Source organism: Rhineura floridana, chromosome 2 (assembly GCF_030035675.1).
Source record: "Rhineura floridana isolate rRhiFlo1 chromosome 2, rRhiFlo1.hap2, whole genome shotgun sequence".
In the NCBI taxonomy this organism is placed as follows: domain Eukaryota; kingdom Metazoa; phylum Chordata; class Lepidosauria; order Squamata; family Rhineuridae; genus Rhineura; species Rhineura floridana.
In genome coordinates, this window is record NC_084481.1 from 54,097,829 (window position 1) to 54,118,957 (window position 21,129).

A 21,129-nucleotide genomic window follows, 5' to 3' on the forward strand; every position below is an offset into this window, starting at 1 on the left:
TAGCCACTGAGGCCACCTGAGACTCCAATAACAATGTTGGATCCAAGAGTACTTCATGCTGTGGATCTACTCCTTCTGGGGGAGTGCAGCCCTGTCCAGAAGAAGCCATTTCTCCACCACCTGGACATGAGAACTCTGGACACATAACAACTCTGTCTTTTCAGGAATCAGCCTCGGTTTATTGGCCCACATCCAGTCCATCACTGCCTCCAAGCACCACGCCAGTACCTCATCTGCCTCTCCTGGTTCAGATGAAACGGAGTGATAGAGCTAGTGTCACCACCTGCATATAGATGACACCTCACTCCAAGTCTCCTGATGACAGCTCCCAGCAGCTTCATATAGATGTTAAATAGCATGGGGGACAAAATAGAACCCTGTAGAACACCACAGGAAAACTCCCACAGTACTGAACAGTAGCCCCCCATAAATACTCTTTGGAAGTGGCACTGGAGGTATGAGCGGAACCACTGAAGCACAGTGGCCCCAATCCCCACCTCCCTAAGACGCTCCAAAAGGATACCATGACCAACAGTATCAAAAGCCGCTGAGAGATCAAGGAGAACGAGCAGGGTTGCACTCCCCCTATCTCTCTGCCAACAGATGTCACCAAGCAGGGTGACCAAGGCAGTTTCAGTGCCATGGCCAGGCCTTGAAGCCTGACTGGAATGGATCCAAATAAGCAGTTTCCTGCAAGCATGTTTGAAGTGAGACCACCACCACCACCTTCTCGAGCACCTTGCCCAAAAAGGGGATGTTTGCCACAGGGAGATAGTTTAACACTTCTGAGTGCAGGGAAGGTGAAGTGCTGTAAATTAAGGTTTCAAGGTTTAGGTGAACTGATTATGTTAGGAGCATTATCTGTTACTCTAAATTATTTGATAGAATTATATTATTCTTGCTTGATCAATCCATTAACAATTTAATGCAGATGAAGTTCCAATTTACTGTAGATGAAGTGTGTGTGTATGTGTATGCGTATGTGTGCCTTGCAAAAGACAAATGGTACATTGTAATTGCGTTCTGTATGATATTTTATTTTGAAACACTGAAACTCAAAATCAATTATAGTAAGGTGACATTGGTTTTATGTTGGGAAATGATTGTAAGAAACATAAAAAACTGAAACATGTTGCTTGCCTAAGTATTCAAGCCCTGTGCTGTGGAAGCTCCCAGTTTACACAGATGAAAGAAATTGCCCTATCGAGGACACAATTACCTTAACATTGGCCTCCACCTGTGAACCATTAAAGATGCGGTCACATTGTCAGGATAACCCCACTGTTGAAGGATCATTGGTCAGGCTGTGGATCTAAAGGAAAATGATGGCCAAAGAGCATTCTACAGAAGTGAGAAATACATTATACAAACGTATAGATTAGGAAGGGGGTACAAAATAATATCCAAGTGTTTGCATATCCCAGTGAGCACAGTTGGATCAATAATCAGGAAGTGGAAGCTGCATCACACCACCCAAGCACTGCCAAGAAAAGGCCGTCCCTCAAAACTTAGTGCTCTAACAAGGAGACTTGTGAGAGAAGCCACAAGAAAGGCCAACCATCACTTGGGAGGAGCTACAGAGTTCAGTGGCTTGGAGTGGAGTAATGGTGCACCAATCAACCATATCAAGAACTCTGCATAACACTGGCCTGCATGGGAGGATGGCAAGAAAGAAGCCATGACTCAAAAAATACCATCTGAAAGCACATCTGCAGTTTGCCAGAAAGCATGAGAGTGCCCCAGCTGCGATGTGGGAAAAGGTTTTGTGGTCAGATGAGACCAAAATAGAGCTTTTGGCCAAAACTCAAACACTGCCCATGCCTCACCATCTCTATAGTGATGGTAGTGGCAGCATCATGCTGTGGGGACACTTCTCATCAGCAGCTACTGGGCATCTTGCTAAAATGGAAGGAAGAATGGAAGGAGCAAAATACAGGGAAATACTGCAAGAGAACCTGCTTCAGTCCACTAAAAAGCTGAAGCTTGGGAGGGAATTCATTTTTCAGCAGGACAATGATCCCAAGCACAAGGCCAAAGCAGCACTGGAGTGGCTCAAGAACAAAAAGGTGAATGTCCTACAGTGGCCTAGTCAAAGTTCTGATCTCAGTCCCACTGAGAATCTGTGGCACTCTTTGAAAATTGCGGTCCACAAGCGATGTCAAACTAACTTGAACGACTTGGAGTGAATCTGCCCAGAAAAGTGGGCCAAAATCCCTCTGAAACTGTGTGCAAAGCTGGTACATACCCACCGCAAAAGACTTAAAGCTGTTACTGCACTGAAAGGTGGCTCTACCAAATATTAATGTGTGAGGGTTGAATATTTATGCAAGCAACATGTTTCAGTTTTTTATATTTCTTACAAACATTTCCCAGCATAAAACCAATATCACCTTACAATAATTGATTTTGAGTTTCAGTGTTTCAAAATAAAATATCATACAGAACGCAATTACAATGTACCATTTGTAATTCAGTAACATGAGAGCATTGGTCAGGAGTCTGATTACTTTTGCAAGGCACTGTATATATACTGTATGTATATCCCATATGGTTAGGCTAAGCAACCATCCCTTTGTTTTTAGGTATACAGGGCAATGAGAACCTCATGTCTTCTTTCACCCTCTGGGGTGGTGTAATTACCAAGGACAGCTTGACAGTATAGTCATAGATTGGACAGGTGCCTATATTAGTTGGCTTTGTAGATCACTAATACAGTCCAAGCATTATCCTTGAAGCAGCCCCATTGATTTCAGTACATTCAGAAGTAATGCTAATCTGTATTTTAGCCAGGAATGGCCAGCATGGTAACTCAGTGCTGCACAGCCAGCCACCTGACAGCAGTGTTGTTGCTGCACAACTGGACAGTGTGGCAAGAATGGGGTTGTGTGAGTGCATCAGCAGCAATACCAGATTGATTCTGTCAGTGCATCAATGCAGCTGAACTTCACTGCCATCCTGCCTCAGCCATGGACTGGCCAGGTAAGCAGCAGAGATGCTGCTGTCAAGAGGGTGGCATCACCTTACCATGATGGCTGCTTCTGGGTTTAGTGTTACAGGAGCAAGCTTCGGGCACATCAGCTACCCCTTCTCCTCCCTTGGTGCACCTCCAAGGAGGAGATTTGAAGCTTTCACTTCAGTTTTCAATTAACCTCAGTTTGTTGTTATGTCTTAATCCGGAAAAACCGTGGTTAGACTTAACTTCTAGGGCCGTATCCAGCATTGTAGCTGCGCTGGCACAACAGAGCTTCCTTTTTCTCTCTTCTCCACTCCAGCCCCCTGCATGTCCTCAAAATCAGCTCCAAGGCAGGGGGACAAACTCAGGAGCAGATTTTGGGGGAATGTGGGGGCAGGAGAGGAAACAGAATTCTCATTGTACCAGCAGAACTTCATGTCTGGAGCATTTGATGCAACCTTAAATCTCCTTGTGAGTAGAGATCCACTCGTTGGAGCCTGTTGGGTTGCATTCTGTTGAACTATCAGGCGGTTACATTTAGGGTTTTTTATCTGTTATTCTTTGCTTTTACCATTCTGATTTTCCCCCCTCCTGAAAAATAATAGTATTATCAATGTTTTCCTTTAGGAAAAGAAAGCAGCTGTGTCTCTGCCCAGTGCCCACTCCCCACCCCCCTCTTCATGGAAAGATCATGGGCAAAATTATGCATGAATTTCATATGATGCTTTAAACTGATGTTACTAACGTTACTAAACATTGTGATTTTTTAAAAGCATGCATAATGGTTTTGTTTATATTGTAGGAAAATTTCCAGAGTTTGGTTTTTTAAAAAAATTCTTAATCTTGCCATTTTGCATTCAGATACTGTGTGATTTATTTATATCTTATTTTAGTGATCAGTTGTTGTCACTTTATTTTTAAATATAGTTACAACTCAAGACTTCCTGTATGTTTATATCATACTTAATGCTAAAGTATCCTGTTCCTGGTTTCATTTTTCTGAGTACAACTGTAGTAGAACAAATGTTTCTATTTTTCCAAATGTTTTTTGCATAGCAGATGAAGACAGGATTGCCTGTAATGGGACTTCAGTTCTGTGGATGGCCTACTGGAGTGATTACTTCAAATCTTCCATTTTCATCTCCCTTGCCTAGTATGGGGTCAGGACTGGGATTGTCAGAAGGAAATGGCAATTCATTCTTGACACCGAGTGTTCCAACAAGTAAAAGTGAATCACCTGTGCCACAAGCTGAGAAACAAGCGTCTGTACCTTCTAGTGTGGTTGACGTAGCCAGACCAGTTGATTATCCTAGTCCAAAGCCCATCCCAGAAGGTAAGTGTCATGTTCTTCAAGAAGGATACATTTCTAACGGCTGCTCCTCTGATCTGACTTTAACAACCAGGATTTTTTTTAAAGTTCATCCTAAGGAGGAGAACCAGATGGTATTTGTTTATTTTGATTTCATCTGCTGAAGTGTCAAGCCGCTGTTACTTTTTTAAAAAACAGCCACCTGTTGGGTATGCATTAAGCTGGGTTCTAGCATTGAGCAGAAGGCTGGACTCGATGGTGTTATAGACCCCTCCCAAATCTACTGTTCTGTGATTCTAAGTACAGGCATAGCCTGTTTAATGTCGCTTCACTTAACGTCGCCTCGCTATAACGTACATGCTCCATACGCCACCATACCCCACTTAACGTACGTGTGCTTCGCCATTACGGACACTTAATGGCATGATGCCGCTGCCATCTAGTGGCGATTGCAGTGCAGTACATGCATAGATAATTGCTTCACTTTAAGTACATTTTCACTTTACATACACGCTCCAGTCCTATTGCGTATGTTAAAGCGGGGTATGCCTGTACTTGTCACTTTGGCAGAGGGAATGCCTGCAAGTAATAGCTACACTTGTAGCTATCCCCTATATCCATATGATGTATCTTTAGATCCAGGCCAAGGAATTTATTGTTGTAAAAATGTGTTTTATTCCAAATATCTATAAAAATTGTCTCCTTGTTTTGATTCAGAAATGCAGTTTGGCTGGTGGAGGATTATTGACCCAGACGATCTAAAAGCTTTGCTTAAAGTGTTGCATCTCAGGGGAATTAGAGAAAAGGCCTTACAGAAGCAAATACAAAAACATATGGATTATATTACTGTAGCCTGCCTCAAGAATAAAGATGGTATGTTACTGAAATAAACATACATGCACACCCATAGTGTTACGGCATAATTATAATTAGACATTTGGTATTTTTCAAGATTGCTATTTATGAGCCAAGATGGCATATAAGTGGTACTTTCTTCCAGGCAAGTCTTAAGTAATTAGTGACTTCTCAACTTTATTTATATATATATATTAACAATCTGTCTCTCTCTCTCTATGCCAATCCAAAGCCTGTTTAAATTATTTGGAGTCTCTTAAAACATAAATGGATTGTTGACAGAGACTGTAATTCTGATTTTCTCCCTTTGTTTTAAGTTCAGTGTTATTGGCCTTAATGTAATATGCGTTTCACTCCAGGAATGAAGTCCTGAGCTTGTAAACTTGATTAGATTGAAAGCTGTACTAAAAGCAACCCAATCTGATTTCCAAATACAGCTGCAGTTATTGAAGTAAATGAAAATGATGAAAATCAGGTAACACGAGATATTGTAGAGAACTGGTCCATAGAAGAGCAAGCCATGGATATGGATATTGGTATTCTTCAGCAGGTGGAGGACTTAGAGAGAAGAGTGGCATCAGCTAGTCTGCAAATCAAGGTAAAATGTCTCTTCAGTAATGTCATTGCAAAAGTGATAATTCATTGCTGTTAAGAGCAGCTCTTGTACAGTTAAGGATAAGTGCTTTCTCCATAATGTCTCACTGAAAAAAACAGTTTCATTAGGTTATTAACACCTAGACTAAAATGGTTTCATCCTTTTTTTGACTCATACATAAAGTGGACATGTTATTACTTTATTTCAGTAGTTAAATTTTCAGAGAAGGAATATGAGCCAGGATCTGAAGCATGATGCAACTAGTTCCATGAGCCCAAGGATCTAAATAATCATAATGGAATACATTGGAAGTCTCTGACCTGTGAATCCCCGGAATCATCTAGTAAAAGAAATGATGTGATAATGTAATGTCATCATACTCAGTTCCCTGCTTCCCCCAGCCCGTACTCCAGTTCATTGGCTGATACTTGCAAGAGGCAGGGAAACACTTGAGTGCAATGATCTTACATACACATTTCTTCCCTGTCGTGTAATATCTAGTTAAATCCTAAGAGGAATCTGAGATAGTACTTCTGAAACAGCACCTTTCTCTATTGTATGTATGAAGGCACTTTTACAGGCAATGTGAATGTTGGCAGCAGTTGATGGTCTTCTATTTAAAAAAATAGAAATCCTACTGAGTGAGAACAAGCCCTTGGGCGTACCTTTGGTAGCTCTTTGGATTCCAACCCTGCTCACTAGTAGGTATGACAACCATGTTACTTAAAATAATAAAATAAATAGCTTCTGTGGTAGTTTTCAGGTGGTTTTTTAAAAAAAATTGTTTGAGAGGGAAAATGAACAATATAATTAGGCTGCAGTCCTATACCCTTACTTGGAAGTAAGTCTCAACGACCTCAGCTGGACTTCTGAACTGACGTGCATAGGATTGTGCTGTTAAATGACACTGATTTTTTTTCCCATTGAACAAACAAGATGGGATTAGATGTCACAGATAATGAATGTAAAATAATCGGGCCCCTCCGGGTTCCCAAGATTGTTGCAGGGTTGAAAGATACATGTAACCAGGACTATGAAACTGGACTTTGAGTTTGGTATGTTTTTCCCATGCAGTGAGTGGTTCTTGGATGTGAGTCCAGATTCACCTTTTATGTAACATCTGTCTTACTGATTGCCCATTTTTTCCAAAAAGATATAAAACAGAACACTGCTTCTGTAAAACGGCATTCTTAAAAGTAAAACTTCTTATAATCAAAGCAATAGAGGAAAGAAAGGCTAAGAAGCTCCTAGTCTTTTGGAGAACATTTGGAAATACACACACAGTTTAAGGAATATCTCAAACAAACAATCCATTGCCCATACTTAGGTGGTTACAGTAACAAACAAACATGTGCAAATCTTTCTATTAAAATACAGGGTTGGATGTGCCCTGAGCCAGCATCGGAAAGGGAAGACCTGGTATATTATGAACATAAGTCAATTACTAAATTGCACAAGAAGCGTGATGGTGATTGTGCTGGTGGAGAAGAAGGCAATAGCAGTACTCTAGAACGGAAGAGTGACAACCCTCTAGATATAGCTGTAACCAGACTTGCTGACTTGGAGCGGAACATAGAGCGAAGGTATCTGAAGAGCCCCTTAAGTACCACCATTCAGATCAAACTGGATAATGTGGGCACAGTTACTGTCCCTGCTCCTGCACCATCCGTTAGTGGTGATGGTGACGGGTAGGTTATTGAGATTAACTTGAAAAATTATTGTGCTTCTTTGCTAATTGGAGCCTATTTTCTATTGTGTGTTTATCTATGTATCTTCTTGTATGTCTCTGATCCACATGGATCACGTTATTATGCATGGTGCTTCGTAAAGATTTTTTTCCCCGTTATGTATGTTAATCCTGCAAAGTTATCTTACATTTAACTAGTTGTGACTAAGCTTTGAGGCACGTAGCCACAGTCTGTGCACTACATCAAATTTAGTTGCTTAAGCCTTATTACCCTTACTGGCTGTGTATGTTTTTGTCATTGCTTGGCTTTCAATGTGACCATGATTGTTCCACATTCAGAAACTGATGAAAATGGATGTGACCTGCTTAATTTCTCTATATTTCAATGCAGAATGGAAGAGGATATTGCTCCAGGGCTAAGGGTATGGAGAAGGGCATTGTCAGAAGCTCGCAGTGCTGCACAGGTAGCTCTGTGCATTCAGCAGTTACAGAAATCAATAGCATGGGAAAAATCTATTATGAAAGTTGTAAGTGTTGTGAACTGATTTTTATGTATCCTATTTTCCTTCTTTCCAGATACCTCAATTGATAGTGTATCTTTCATTGCTGCCTGTGAAAAATTACAAAAAGTTAAATTGTACATTTTACATTGATTCACATAAATTTTGAAGAAGCTGTGCTCTCTTGTAGCCAAATTCAGCATTTTGAATTTTCTTATGATAAATAGCCCTTCTACTGGTATATTTTAACCTTAGTACTTTTAAAAACTAGAATGGGCATTTCTGTGCCTCTCTCTGGAAGAGGTCACCATGCTAATGATAAAATGACCCTTTCTGTGTTGCCATTATGGGGATTCAGTGTCAAAGACTGCAATTAAAGGCTTTTTCAGAAAGATGAGATGCAAAGTACATGCTTAAAAGATGTGCATGGCTTCTTTGCATGCCCACTTAATACAGTTGTATGTGCAGATTGGACGACCGTACAAGCACACAGGCTGAAATGTCCGTCTCCGCATAGAAATGACAAATTAACAAGCACTGCTGTGTTAATTGCATATTCATGAAAGGCATGCAAATGCATGTAAAGAGATTTTGCATGAATCTTGGGCATCAGATTTCTGAAAATTGAGCTTTTTATACTATAGCAATGAATGGGAAAATGCTAACAATTAAACAATGAAAACATGTTAACTGTTGAAATAACTAATTCTTTCTCCAACTTTTGTGCGTATTGTAACCTTACTTTTCACCTGATACTGTGAGCCATTTCTTACCAGCATATATTTTTATCTATATTCTTGGCAATGACCAAAAGATACATAAATGTTGCTGTTTCTTATCTTAAGATGGTTTTCCACTAGCTATAGAAATAGTTTCTGTACTGTGTTTCTCCACTGAGAATATAAAGTGAGATTTAGCAAATTCCATCACTCCTGCCAGTGTACACATTGTTTATGTTTTAATAGCAACTAAATTTTGGAATAAACATTCCAGATATTTATTCTTGGAAGTGATACCAATTGTGACTCTTAGCACTGGCATGGAGAACTTCTGAGTTGAGCTCTAGGACTTGACTTGTACACACAAAAAACTAACATTTCCTTAGTTCAACAGGTAGCACTCAACTAGAGGGGAAGAAAGTAGTATTCTTCTCCGTCTCACCCCCCCCCCCCAATTCTTGTTGCACTGGGTTTTGCATGATATTTCCATGATTCCCTGACTTTGCCATGCAGAGTATTAGGAAATGAGCTCTGTTCACTAACTAGCATGTGGTTTGTGGCATTTGTACCTATTGAAATTAGATATGTGACTTCTGATATATCCGTTTCTGTTTACTTCAAATTTTGACCAAATGAATACTGGAATTATCAGTGTCTTGTAATGCATATCTGCCTGTCTGCATAGTAGACCTTCTATTATCCACATGGCAGTGATCTGAATTTTCTTAGTGCTTCCCCCTAATTTAGTGCTACATCAGTGTAATTTTAGTAGCATTCACTTTTTCATCTGAACTAATTATCAGAAATGTAAAATAAGCTGTTAAGATAAACAAGGTATAGTGCAATGTTCCTGGGCGATTCCATACCAGAACACGGGAAAATAGCAAAAATACATAGCTCTGCTGGCGTAATAGACTTCCACATGCACAATGGAGCTTCCTTTCCCTCTCTTGTCCCCTCCAGCCCCCTGCATCCCCTCAAAATCAGCTCCAGAGGGTTTGGGGACCTTCTTAAGCAGATTTTGGTGTGAATAGTGGAAGGAAAAGGAATGGAACTCCCATTGTGCTAATGGAACTATGTACACAGAGCATTGCACACAACCCATATACAGTAGAATGCCAATTTTATGAATGCCTTGGGAATGAATGAAGTTACAAAATGTTTCAAATTCTCCCTAGCTAAGCAGTCCTAAGGCAAACAGCAAATCCCTAGCAGAGGGTTTGGCTAAGATATGGTCTATAATAAAGGGTGCGGGAAGGAAATATGTTTCATTGGCCTGTCATTTTTGTACTTCTTTAGTTATCTTTTAAATGTAAATGGCTCTTAGACATAGACTCTTAGAATTTTTAAAGTTTGATTTTTTTAATTTTCTCCAGTATGTGCATACAGTGTGCTGTTTATTTAATGCCCAAATTATGTTGACATATTTATCTGAAGTATTTTCCCTGTATTGTAGTACTGCCAAATATGTCGAAAAGGAGATAATGAGGAACTACTGCTTCTCTGCGATGGTTGTGACAAAGGCTGCCATACCTACTGCCATAGACCCAAGATCAGTACTATTCCCGATGGTGACTGGTTTTGTCCTGCCTGCATAGCAAAGGTAATATTAACTTCTAGGTGAATCCAAATGTTTTTATCCTCAAAGTTCTTCAGTTCAGTGTTTTGCGACTCTCTAGCAAGTGTCATTGATGCATTAATTGCCCATAGACTCTACAAAACTTCGTTTTCCATTTTAAAAAGGTTTTGATAGGCTGACCTCTTAAACATACCTCTGGTACTCTCATCCATGGTACTTGAAGGACCTGAAAAAGTGGGGGTGGGGTGGGGTGGGGATTCAACCAATGCTTCAGCCTGGTACCATAGGAACAGTTCTTAGTGTAGTCAAGTAGGTCAATGGATATTTACAAATCAGATGATAAGTATATATTTTCTATGTTCAACATTGTTTAAGTTCTGTTTTATTGATATGATGGGGCTACATTCTGCAGAAGCAAAAAGATCCTGTGACAGTAATTCTGATGTGTGTAGGAATGGTGCGCATTTCTCTGAATTTTGGCTTAGATATATTGAATCAACATTAATTCAAGCTGTCACTTCACTTGAAAAAGTAGTCCTGGGTGTTACAAGTAGGGATGGGGGAGAAATTTTGTTTGGTTCACATTTTAATGCAGACCTACCTAATTTCCACTTCTCAAAACAAATATGTAAACTAAAAATATAGATATATTTCAAAATTTGCACTTCCCTGAATTTTATGATGCACTTCAGTCAAAAAATTATTACAAAAATGCATATATTAAGGAAAATTGTGTATAAAATGCATATATTAATGAAGATAATATACAAAACTGCATTTAATATTAGGGATGTTGCTTGCAAAAATGTATATGTTAGCAAAATTGCATACAAAAATGTGAATATTAGGAGATATGTTCAGTAAAATACTGATGAATTTTCATGTGGATTTTTTTAAAAAAACGCTTACTGATGCAGAAATGTTGGTGAATTAAATTTAGGATTGAAAAACTGAGAGAAACTGAAATCAACAGATTTGACCATCCCCAGTGGCAAAGGCAGGGTTAATAATTTTTATATATAATTGCGCATTTGCCTTTCACAGCAAATAGCCATTTAGGATTAAATTTATACAGTATTTACCCTGTTTTAAATTTAATTGGCCCCTAAACCATTAAGAGTCTTGAAATGTATAGAATGATGAACAATTTAGGTTTATTTGCACATAATTTGTCTACTGCATTTCTGTGTTGCCATTCAGGACTACTCCACACATTCAAATTGGTTACAGGTACATGCAAAACAGTTTGTGTGTACCCGTAAAAAAATATGATGTGTGAAGTGGCATACTAAGTCCTAAGTAGCAAGAGAGAAATGCAGTATATAAATTAAGTGTTAAGAAATCTCAGTAAATTATTGCTGTGAGTGATAGTCAACATAAGTCATACTCAGAGTAGACCCATTGAGTTCAATGTATGCATGCAGCAAAACCTCTTTTCAGCCTCATTTATCAGAGATAAGATTGGCTATGATGTTCTGCTGTGCGCAGTAGTCCATTAACGCTTATGTCATAATATATTTTTAGTCTTTAAGATACCATCTTTGTTGTTTTTTCATGTAAAAAATATCTTTACCATTTATATACATTTTACTTTTACTTTATTCCTAGAAGACATCTGCTATTACTAATTACCCAACTATTACCCAATTTTTGCATGCTTTTGTGCATGTAACCTTACATTATAATTTTTCTAGCGATAACATTTGTCTAATATATTGTGTTCTCAATATTTTTCTTTCTTTTCCTATCCAATAGTATGCTTAAGCTGTTTGGATTCAGATGAATACTGCTCTTTATTTTGTCACGTAAAATCTCACTCTTCAGATTTCTCAAGCATTGTTTTGTAATCTGTCTAGTTCATTGGAATTCCCCCTACCTTCATCTCCCTTTCATTTACATCTTCTCACATGTTAGTATCAGTGGCTTGTTTAATTAGTATGCTCTTTGTTGCACATCTAAAGTAAAAATGTTAAGTAGGCTGTGTCCTAAAATACATGGTTCCATTTCGTACACTATTGTTTACTGTAATTTTACAGCCTTTGTTTAGAGTTTATTGAGCGGTGCAAATCATCACAACAGTTATAGTGATTAATTTATAGTCTTTGAAGACTGCATACTCTAAGAAAAAAAGAAATCTGTCTGATGATGTCTATGAAACTCTAGACTGGCCTTGAAGTTGGCCTGATTTTTAAAAGAGTGGATATTCAATAATTTGTAGAAGTCAAGCCCTCTTTCACTGACACCCGACTATTTTACTGCCTGAAAACTCCATGTATTTTTAAACAGAGATAGTTTAACCTTTCCCTGCCCTACTCATCAGAAGCGGAAAGCACCAGCATGTGCACGGGAAATGGGATATTTCTTTCCACCAGTAGCCCTTGTGCCTCATAGGGTTTTGCTCCAGACTTTTTGAAGGGGGAGGGGACTTCTGCTGGAAAGAGGAGCAGACAAGCCGCCATGTAAAGCAGATCACTGGCTTGTGATGCTTTTGATTTTGACCACTGACTTATGGAGTAAATGCAGTAAGTGTATTTCCACCATTCCTAAGGGCTGATAAATTTGCTAGAAGAGGTATTTATTCACCTGTTTCCAAAAAGAAAACAGTGATGTGGCTAGATGCACCTCAGTAGGGAGAGTGTTCCAAACATATATGGCTGACCATGAGGTTTTCTTTAAATTTATTGGATTTTTTTTCTGCTGCAGGCAAGTGGTCAAACTTTAAAAGTAAAAAAAAATCAAATTAAAGGGAAAAAAAGCAATGAACACAAAAAAGGCAAGAAACTGCCTTTAACAGTAGAAATGGAAGAAGATGACTCTGCATCTACAAGCAGCTCCATTAAAAGAGGGAAAATGGACTCTAAGAAGAGAAAAATGGATGAAAATATTTCTGTTAGCCCATCAAAACAGGAAAGTGTTTCCCCGGTGAAAAAAGCTAAACGAGATGAATCTAAGGACATGGCTTTATGCAGGTACTGGCTGTCAGATGTATTTATTTTAAAATGTGTTTGAGAACAAATGGAAGATCTGGAGACACGTGTAATTCAGCAGCAGCTGATCCATTTGTTTTATTACTTATTTCTTTATTAAATTTATGTCCCACCCTCCCTCTCCGTAGGAGCCCAGGGTGGCAACCTGGGTCTGCCCCAAACCTGTATAAGAAGGGGGTGGGGTGGGCAACTATAGACTAAAAGGACATGAATGGATGAAGGGAACAGAACTTTGTCAGTCTGCTGCTGTGCAGCCCCCCCCCCACTCTGTACCTGCTAGATTACTTCCAGTATCAGTGCCTGATTTGGAGACAGCAGCGTTTGGGTAATGGACTGCAGGAAGATACACGTGGGGAAGGATTTGGCTCCTCTTTCCCATGAGCCCAGTTTGCTCTTAAAAGGAGGGCACTCATTCATTTTATACATGATTTGAGATAGATTCAGGTTTAAACATCTCAGGTAATTTAATCCTGAGCTTGCTCTGCTTTGGATCATGTGATAGTAAAAGCAAAATTATTCCCATAAGGACTCACTGAAGTCAGTGGGTTGGATCCAAAGATTCACTAGCGGAAAGCCTCTTCCACTTACAGGAGGGCTCTTTCCAGTTTAGTATTGCATGAGAAAAGTGACCCCAAATCTTTCTTGTACTATAATTCAATTCTTGATATATTGTATTGCTGCATTGTGAGAAGATTGATCATAGCTTTTCAGAAAAACATTAATGCACTTTGTTCTTCTGCTCATCAGTTTTTGAATTCAAACCAATATAGTTTTTGCAGTGTACTTCATTTTCTGACTGGCCAATCAGCCCAGTGCAGGGGTCCCTTATATGCATATGTAAAACTCATGTATGGACAAGGTTTCTCCATTGTTTCCAGGGTTGGGAACAACTCTGCATAAATCATGAACGTTTGCATGCAACCATCCCTGTCATCAAAACAGAAAAAAAATGTAAGAAAGAACATAAGCTGTAGTGTGAGAGGAGCCGCAGAGCTTGGAAAAGTTACTTTTTTACTCCAAAAAGATCTCTCCAAACTGAGTGAATGGGCGGAAAAATGGCAAATGCCATTCAATATAAACAAGTGTAAAATTATGCATATTGGAGCAAAAAATCTGAATTTCACATATACGCTCATGGGGTCTGAACTGGCGGTGACCGACCAGGAGAGAGACCTCGGGGTTGTGGTGGACAGCACGATGAAAATGTCGACCCAGTGTGCGGCAGCTGTGAAAAAGGCAAATTCCATGCTAGCGATAATTAGGAAAGGTATTGAAAATAAAACAGCCGATATCATAATGCCGTTGTATAAATCTATGGTGCGGCCGCATTTGGAATACTGTGTACAGTTCTGGTCGCCTCATCTCAAAAAGGATATTATAGAGTTGGAAAAGGTTCAGAAGTGGGCAACCAGAATGATCAAGGGGATGGAGTGACTCCCTTACGAGGAAAGGTTGCAGCATTTGGGGCTTTTTAGTTTAGAGAAAAGGCGGGTCAGAGGAGACATGATAGAAGTGTATAAAATTATGCATGGCATTGAGAAAGTGGATAGAGAAAAGTTCTTCTCCCTCTCTCATAATACTAGAACTCGTGGGCATTCAAAGAAGCTGAATGTTGGAAGATTCAGGACAGACAAAAGGAAGTACTTCTTTACTCAGCGCATAGTTAAACTATGGAATTTGCTCCCACAAGATGCAGTAATGGCCACCAGCTTGGACGGCTTTAAAAGAAGATTAGACAAATTCATGGAGGACAGGGCTATCAATGACTACTAGCCGTGATGGCTGTGCTGTGCCACCCTAGTCAGAGGCAGCATGCTTCTGAAAACCAGTTGCTAGAAGCCTCAGGAGGGGAGAGTGTTCTTGCACTCGGGTCCTGCTTGCGGGCTTCCCCCAGGCACCTGGTTGGCCACTGTGAGAACAGGATGCTGGACTAGATGGGCCACTGCCCTGATCCAGCAGGCTCTTCTTATGTTGTGTTGTTCTTATGTTTTGAACTACAACTCCCATCAGCCCTAGACAACATGGCCACTGGATTAGGCTGATGGGAGCTGTAGTTCAAAAAAGTAACGTTTCCAAGCTCTGAGCTGCTGCAGGCTAGGAACTTAAGGGTTTAAGGCAAGGGTGGGGAGCCTGTGGCTCTCCAAATGTTGTTGGACTACAACTCCTATCATCCCTGACCATTTTATCATGCTAGCTGGAGCTGACTGGAGTTAGTGTCAATAACATCTGGAGGACCACAGGTTCCCTAACCCTGTTGTAGAACTTTCTTTCGTGATCAGACCAAGGCTATGTATTTCTTTAAAAACTCTTATTTAAAACTAAATCTTCTCAATAATTTCTCAAAAGACATGGAGAGATGGCATATTTTCCACAGGAGGACTGCCATCAAGCGGGTAACATAGCTCCACCTATCGTCCAAAGGCAAGAATGTTTTGAAGTCAAGACTAGGGGCATCAGGCCCCGAGATGGCATATTCTCCTTCCATATTTCCTTAGGAAAATGGAAGTGGTCAATATGAATATGTGCCCAAAACAGCTCTATATCATTTGCCTGTTCCCTTTAAAAGTTTTTCCTGTAATTTTTTAATCAAATAGTTATTCGCATATACTAGAAAGATCTTGTGTAACTGGAGACATGGGATCTCCAATTTTATATTACCTTACATTCCAAATGCAACTTTCTGTGAAGTGGTTCAGATATACTGACTTTGTTTATACTCCACTTTGGATTGACACTGAATAACCATAGCTTTTAGCGCTCTTTATATTCTTTTGCATCCATTCACAAAAGGCACCCATTCATTCTATAGCTGGTCAAAATGTGTGCAGGATCTGCTCTTATGAATTCATCTCTCATTTCACTGTGGATAACCCTACCTCATAGCAGTTAGCACTCTGGTTTTAAAATAAATATAGCCAGACAAAACCATGTGAAGTACCAAGCTGTTCAGAAATTTATGAAATTTTTTTTGGTGACTTTCTTAGTGTGCTCCTATCTGAATTGGAAACTCATGAAGATGCATGGCCTTTCCTACTTCCTGTAAACTTGAAACTTGTTCCTGGTTATAAGAAAGTTATTAAAAAACCAATGGATTTTTCCACCATTCGGGAGAAGCTAAGTAGTGGACAGTAAGTAAAAATCAGGGGAACCATTTTTTTTAAACACAACATAAGATTAAATCAACTTTTCTTAATATTTGTGTACAGTCAGATCCCCAAATTTCTTAGTTACTCGAACGTAACAGCCAGGTGCCTGAGAGGATTTATAGACTAAAGAGCAAACATTGGGTCAGTCAGTGCCCAGCCCTAGTGGTTAGCAAGGTGGACCCAAAGTGCAGTTGATTCTAGGGGTTGTGCTAATGACCATTTCAGCCAGGCCACTGCCAGGCCAGGATGAAACCATAGATATTTAAAGGGCCCATCAATTTGCTGCCACACCCATACAAACCAAGTTGAGCTTCTCTTTCTTCAGTGAGCACTAGGACACCCCCAAATGAGTAGTCTTCCTCTTCTGTTGCTTGAGGAAGGAAAGAGTTAACACTCCAGAGGACTCTCATTCCAGCCCCTCCCACAGAGTATTAGTTCATTTTCCTGCCTCCCTTGAGCACTACTGCTTTTACCTTGCTGTTCAGTCTGGCTAGCTAATATCCTTATTGCAAGGCGACAGACACACGTATATCAGGTCAACTACAAGCATATCTTGAATGGATAGGAAAAACAGTATTGGATGCATGGGCATTAGGTGTGGCAATTTGCTCTCAAAAGAGAACTGTGGTGGTGCTAGGCATCCATACAATCCTGGAGATGGCTTTGGTTCTCAAAAAACTCTGTTTTTGCTTCTAAGATTTTGGAACTGTTTAGTGTAAAATGGATGCAGATAATATCATGCAGAATGTCTATAGGCTTTCTGCTTATTTGGACAGACCTGAAACAGGTGTGCTCACTCCCTTTTACTTCCATTGAAAAATGTGGTGCCAATATTATCCAGTGCCTGCTGTGTTTAAGATGACGCAGAGTAAAGAAGTGAGACTTATCTATGATGAACATAGCAAATCCTTTTGCTTCATTCTCCTTGGTAAAGGTTTTAGATTCTTCACTTTTCATTCTGTACTCAAAAAATGGCATTCTCTTTCAGGTATCCTAATCTTGAAGCCTTCGCTGTAGATGTCAGGCTTGTGTTTGACAACTGTGAAACATTTAATGAAGATGATTCTGACATTGGCCGGGCTGGCCACAACATGAGGAAACATTTTGAAAAAAAATGGACAGAAATTTTCAAAGTGAGCTGAAATGATCGTAGTCCAATATGTTTTCTTTTCTTAAATGAGGACAAATGAGACCAGCAATGTGAACTGTATTTACATTAAAGTACAAGGCACATGCATAACTAATGACTGTTTTATTTTTCCTTGAAGTATCACAGGGACGTGGTACTAATTCTTAAGGCTTCACTCCTACAGCAACCATGGCACTTGGTTCTTGGTTTGTGTGTTTTATCAAACTATTTTAGGTAGAACAGGGAAGCACACCCAAAGAATTTAAACGTAAGGGGTGTAATAGTGCAATAGCAATTTAAAATATATCAAAACGCACTGAATATTCAACCACCAGAGCTCTACTTGGGGAAAAAGGTTCTCTTTTCCCTTTCAATAAATATCTATTTTTCATTTTTTTACTTTGTAGTTTATTTTTTAGTAAATGTATTTAATTTTATGAATTATTTATGATTAAATAGCATCCAGACTCTTCGTTTTCTGTGAAAAGGAAGAATTAGAGAATAAAATTGCTTTAAATCTTGAAAATACAACAAGGAATGTTTTAAAATATAAAACAAAGCCAAGTAAAACTGTTTACACTGATGTGCTGTAAAAAGCACGAAAAATTAAACTTTACTGTAGAGTTACAAGTACATTTATATATATGTTGCTGCATCACTTGTGTAGTTAAATTGTATTTCAAGACAGTGAAGAAAAAATGAGACATATGTATATACTGTTCATTATTGTTTATATTAAGTCTTGTTTTAAATATGTATGATGTGTACATATTGTTTGCAGACATTATTGTTTATGCCTTAGAAGGACTGTAGCATTTTATTTTAGTTTTAAAGTAATTATAGCTATATGGCTTGTACAGTAATTATCCTCTACCAACACTGTGGAGTCTCCTTAATCTTTGTAGTGCCTGCCTTTAAAACAGGGTGTAGGGGATATTAGTTTTCCATTTTTCTATTTTGTTATATAATTTCAAGCCACCAGGGCCTCAAATTCAAGTATAATCATTTGTATCCATGTGGAATAAAATTGTGACAATTTCCTACGCACACAGTATTTTTTCATAAAAACATTTCCCTCCATTTGCCTTGCCACAGAAATAACAAAAAGACATTTGTAACCACTGTGTTTTATCTACTGTGTGTTGTGGTGGCCTGTTGGAGGCGGATAGATCAGATTTTTTTTGTACCTATGTAAGAGTACTTGAAGTTTCATTTAAAACAAACGTTGTGGAAAAGGTAGCATTCTTTTTCTTTTTTTTAGGAGTGTTTTTTTTCACTAGTATGTGTGGCACGGATACAATAAAATACTGTTTTGCAAACCAGTTTTTTTTCTTGGTTATTTTAATTCTTTATATATTCTAGTGTTTTTTTATAAAATAAATGCTTCTAATTAGCAGCCAGAACTCCCCACCCTGCCCGCCATCAGTTGTGAATAGGAGATAGCAGGGAAAGGATCTGGCAAAAACTATAGTCACAATGGCTTTTCATTGTAGTGTACATTTTGTGAAATTCTGCCAGAGCACATTCAGGCCTATCTGGAATGCCAACTTTAACACTGGCTAATGGAAGCCCAATGCTACTCAGAGGTACCCAGAGTTGTGTGAATGGTATGGCAGGACTAAACTAAAGGCCTCTTAGTTCAGACACAGTATAATTTTATAAGTAAGGAGCTTTGGACTTGAAAACTTTACTAGAACATCTTGATAGGCACAGTCATTTTCTGCACAAATCTGTATGTGGTCATTCATTATATTACATACAGTCTTCTGGTTTATGCTGCAGTTCTGAGGCTCAGTCCTATAAATGACTATTCAGAAGTAAGCTCTTTTGAATTTATTAGGACATACTCCCAGGTAACTATGAATAGGGTTGGGGAACCTGTGACCCTCCAAATGTTTCTGGATTACAATAACCATCATTATTGCTACTGGGAGCTGGAGTCCAGCAACATCTGAGGGGCAAAGTTTCGCATCCCTGGTGAGAACCAAGTGCAAGGGATAACTCAACTTTACTGGTAAAAGTAAAAACAGAAAGCTTTCAGTGGTGTCGAAGCTCAGTACTACTATTGTAATCAGTTTTTGTTGTTGTTCAAAGAAAATTGCATAGTATTAGGTTTTTAATTTTTTGTTACAAGACTGTTTAGAGAATCAGATATGTAACAGTAGAATAGCATTATTTCTATATTGAATTGCCTAATACATTTGACTGAGGAGTGGGACTGAGTTTCAGTAAATTATTCAAAAATATTCTATTTTATCCAAATTAGAAATCAATCTTTTATCTCTAGCATATAAAGGTTTACAAGAAGATTTGTTCTACTTGACTTACTGGTATTTATGGCCACGTTCATTACTAAAAATTGTAATGAGTGCTTCTGAAAAATGTAAAGTTGTTGATAGAAACAAAAAGGTTTTTTTAATTGCAGTTTTTAACATTTGCTTTCACTATATAACACCTCTCATTTTCATCTGACAGAGGGGTAGCAGAACAGTGAAGTAGAATTCCCTCATGAATTAGTTTTTAGTAGTCATAAAACAAGTTTTGATTATAGAAGTACAGATGCAGTAAAGATTACAAATCACGTTAGTAGGTGGTAGGAGTAAATCTTGGGCATCCCCTTCCAAATAGAAACTCCTATGCCATATATCCACAGAAGTAGGCACATATCATGTAACAATATCCTTTGAGGTTACCAATAAGAATGTAAGAAAAACCCTGATGGTTCAAAGCATCTTATTCTCACACTGGCCATCCAGATGCCTATGAGAAGCCTGCAAGCAGACCTGATCGCTACAGTGTAGCAGCACTCTCAGCCCTTGTGATTCTCAGTCACTGGTATTCATAAGCATACTCCTCTAACAATGGAAGTAGAACATATTCGTAATCACTGCTGGCCATGATTACATCTTGTGGGAGTGAATAAGTTATTTACAAATTTACTGATGTGTATAGGCGTCTTTCCTTTGCTTGTTTCTGAAGCACTGTATGTTGCCAAAGGCAGTTGATATGCACTAAGACTGCAATCCTGGCTATGTCTACTCAGAAGTGAATCACACTGAATTCACCAAGGCTTATTCTCAGGTAAGTGGGGATAGGATTTCAGCCTTAAACTGCTTCCTATTGTGAATTTTAAAAACCAATGGAATGCATCACTCATTATTGCTTTATTCACACAGCAAGACATGATTTCTTTTGTTACTTGTGGATTTTATCTCTGCTCCTCAGTTAAAGCCCTGGCCTATTTGTGAAAGTGGGGAGAACCATCTGGATTAGACTGCCCATTTTTGAACACCCTAGATCACTGTTGTAAAAGTCAAATTAAAATTAAAATACCTTTCCTTTATCCCTCTTGAAATCTTACTGACTTATTACTGGGGATGAGGGAGAATTCAATCAGTTTGCATTCAAAGTTTAATGTATCAAATTTGCATTTTCTAAAACAATAAAAGAACTGAAACACAGCCGTTCTTTGAAATCCGCACTCATCTAAATTTTGTGATGCAACTCTCCAACCAAGCAATGTTCACAAAAATGCACATTTTAGGGGAAAGTGTTCATTAAAATGTATATATTAGTGAAAATTGTTTGCAAAAATGTGTACATTAGTCAAATTTGTACATTAGTCAAAACTTCATTCCGTTTTGACTAATTGGGGGGGAAAGGTAAAGGT

At 38.8% G+C, this 21,129-nt stretch overlaps 1 protein-coding gene across 19 annotated transcripts in view; it reads left to right on the forward strand.

Annotated features, from left to right (window-relative positions):
- Positions 1–18,778, forward strand: part of BAZ2B (bromodomain adjacent to zinc finger domain 2B) — a 309,197-nt gene extending 290,419 nt beyond the window's left edge. For 10 of the 19 annotated variants that reach the window (XM_061608686.1, XM_061608687.1, XM_061608682.1 and 7 more), the window contains 9 exons: positions 4,010–4,286; positions 4,980–5,135; positions 5,555–5,715; positions 7,090–7,400; positions 7,791–7,926; positions 10,075–10,221; positions 12,901–13,166; positions 16,169–16,312; positions 17,319–18,778. In XM_061608686.1, the coding sequence (XP_061464670.1) occupies positions 4,010–4,286; positions 4,980–5,135; positions 5,555–5,715; positions 7,090–7,400; positions 7,791–7,926; positions 10,075–10,221; positions 12,901–13,166; positions 16,169–16,312; positions 17,319–17,472 (1,752 nt within the window). In that variant the 3' untranslated portion in view covers positions 17,473–18,778. The remainder of the gene's footprint in view (positions 1–4,009; positions 4,287–4,979; positions 5,136–5,554; positions 5,716–7,089; positions 7,401–7,790; positions 7,927–10,074; positions 10,222–12,900; positions 13,167–16,168; positions 16,313–17,318) is intronic. The other 9 variants (XM_061608692.1, XM_061608693.1, XM_061608695.1 and 6 more) reach the window with 3 other exon arrangements.
- The last annotated feature ends 2,351 nt before the right edge of the window (positions 18,779–21,129 follow it).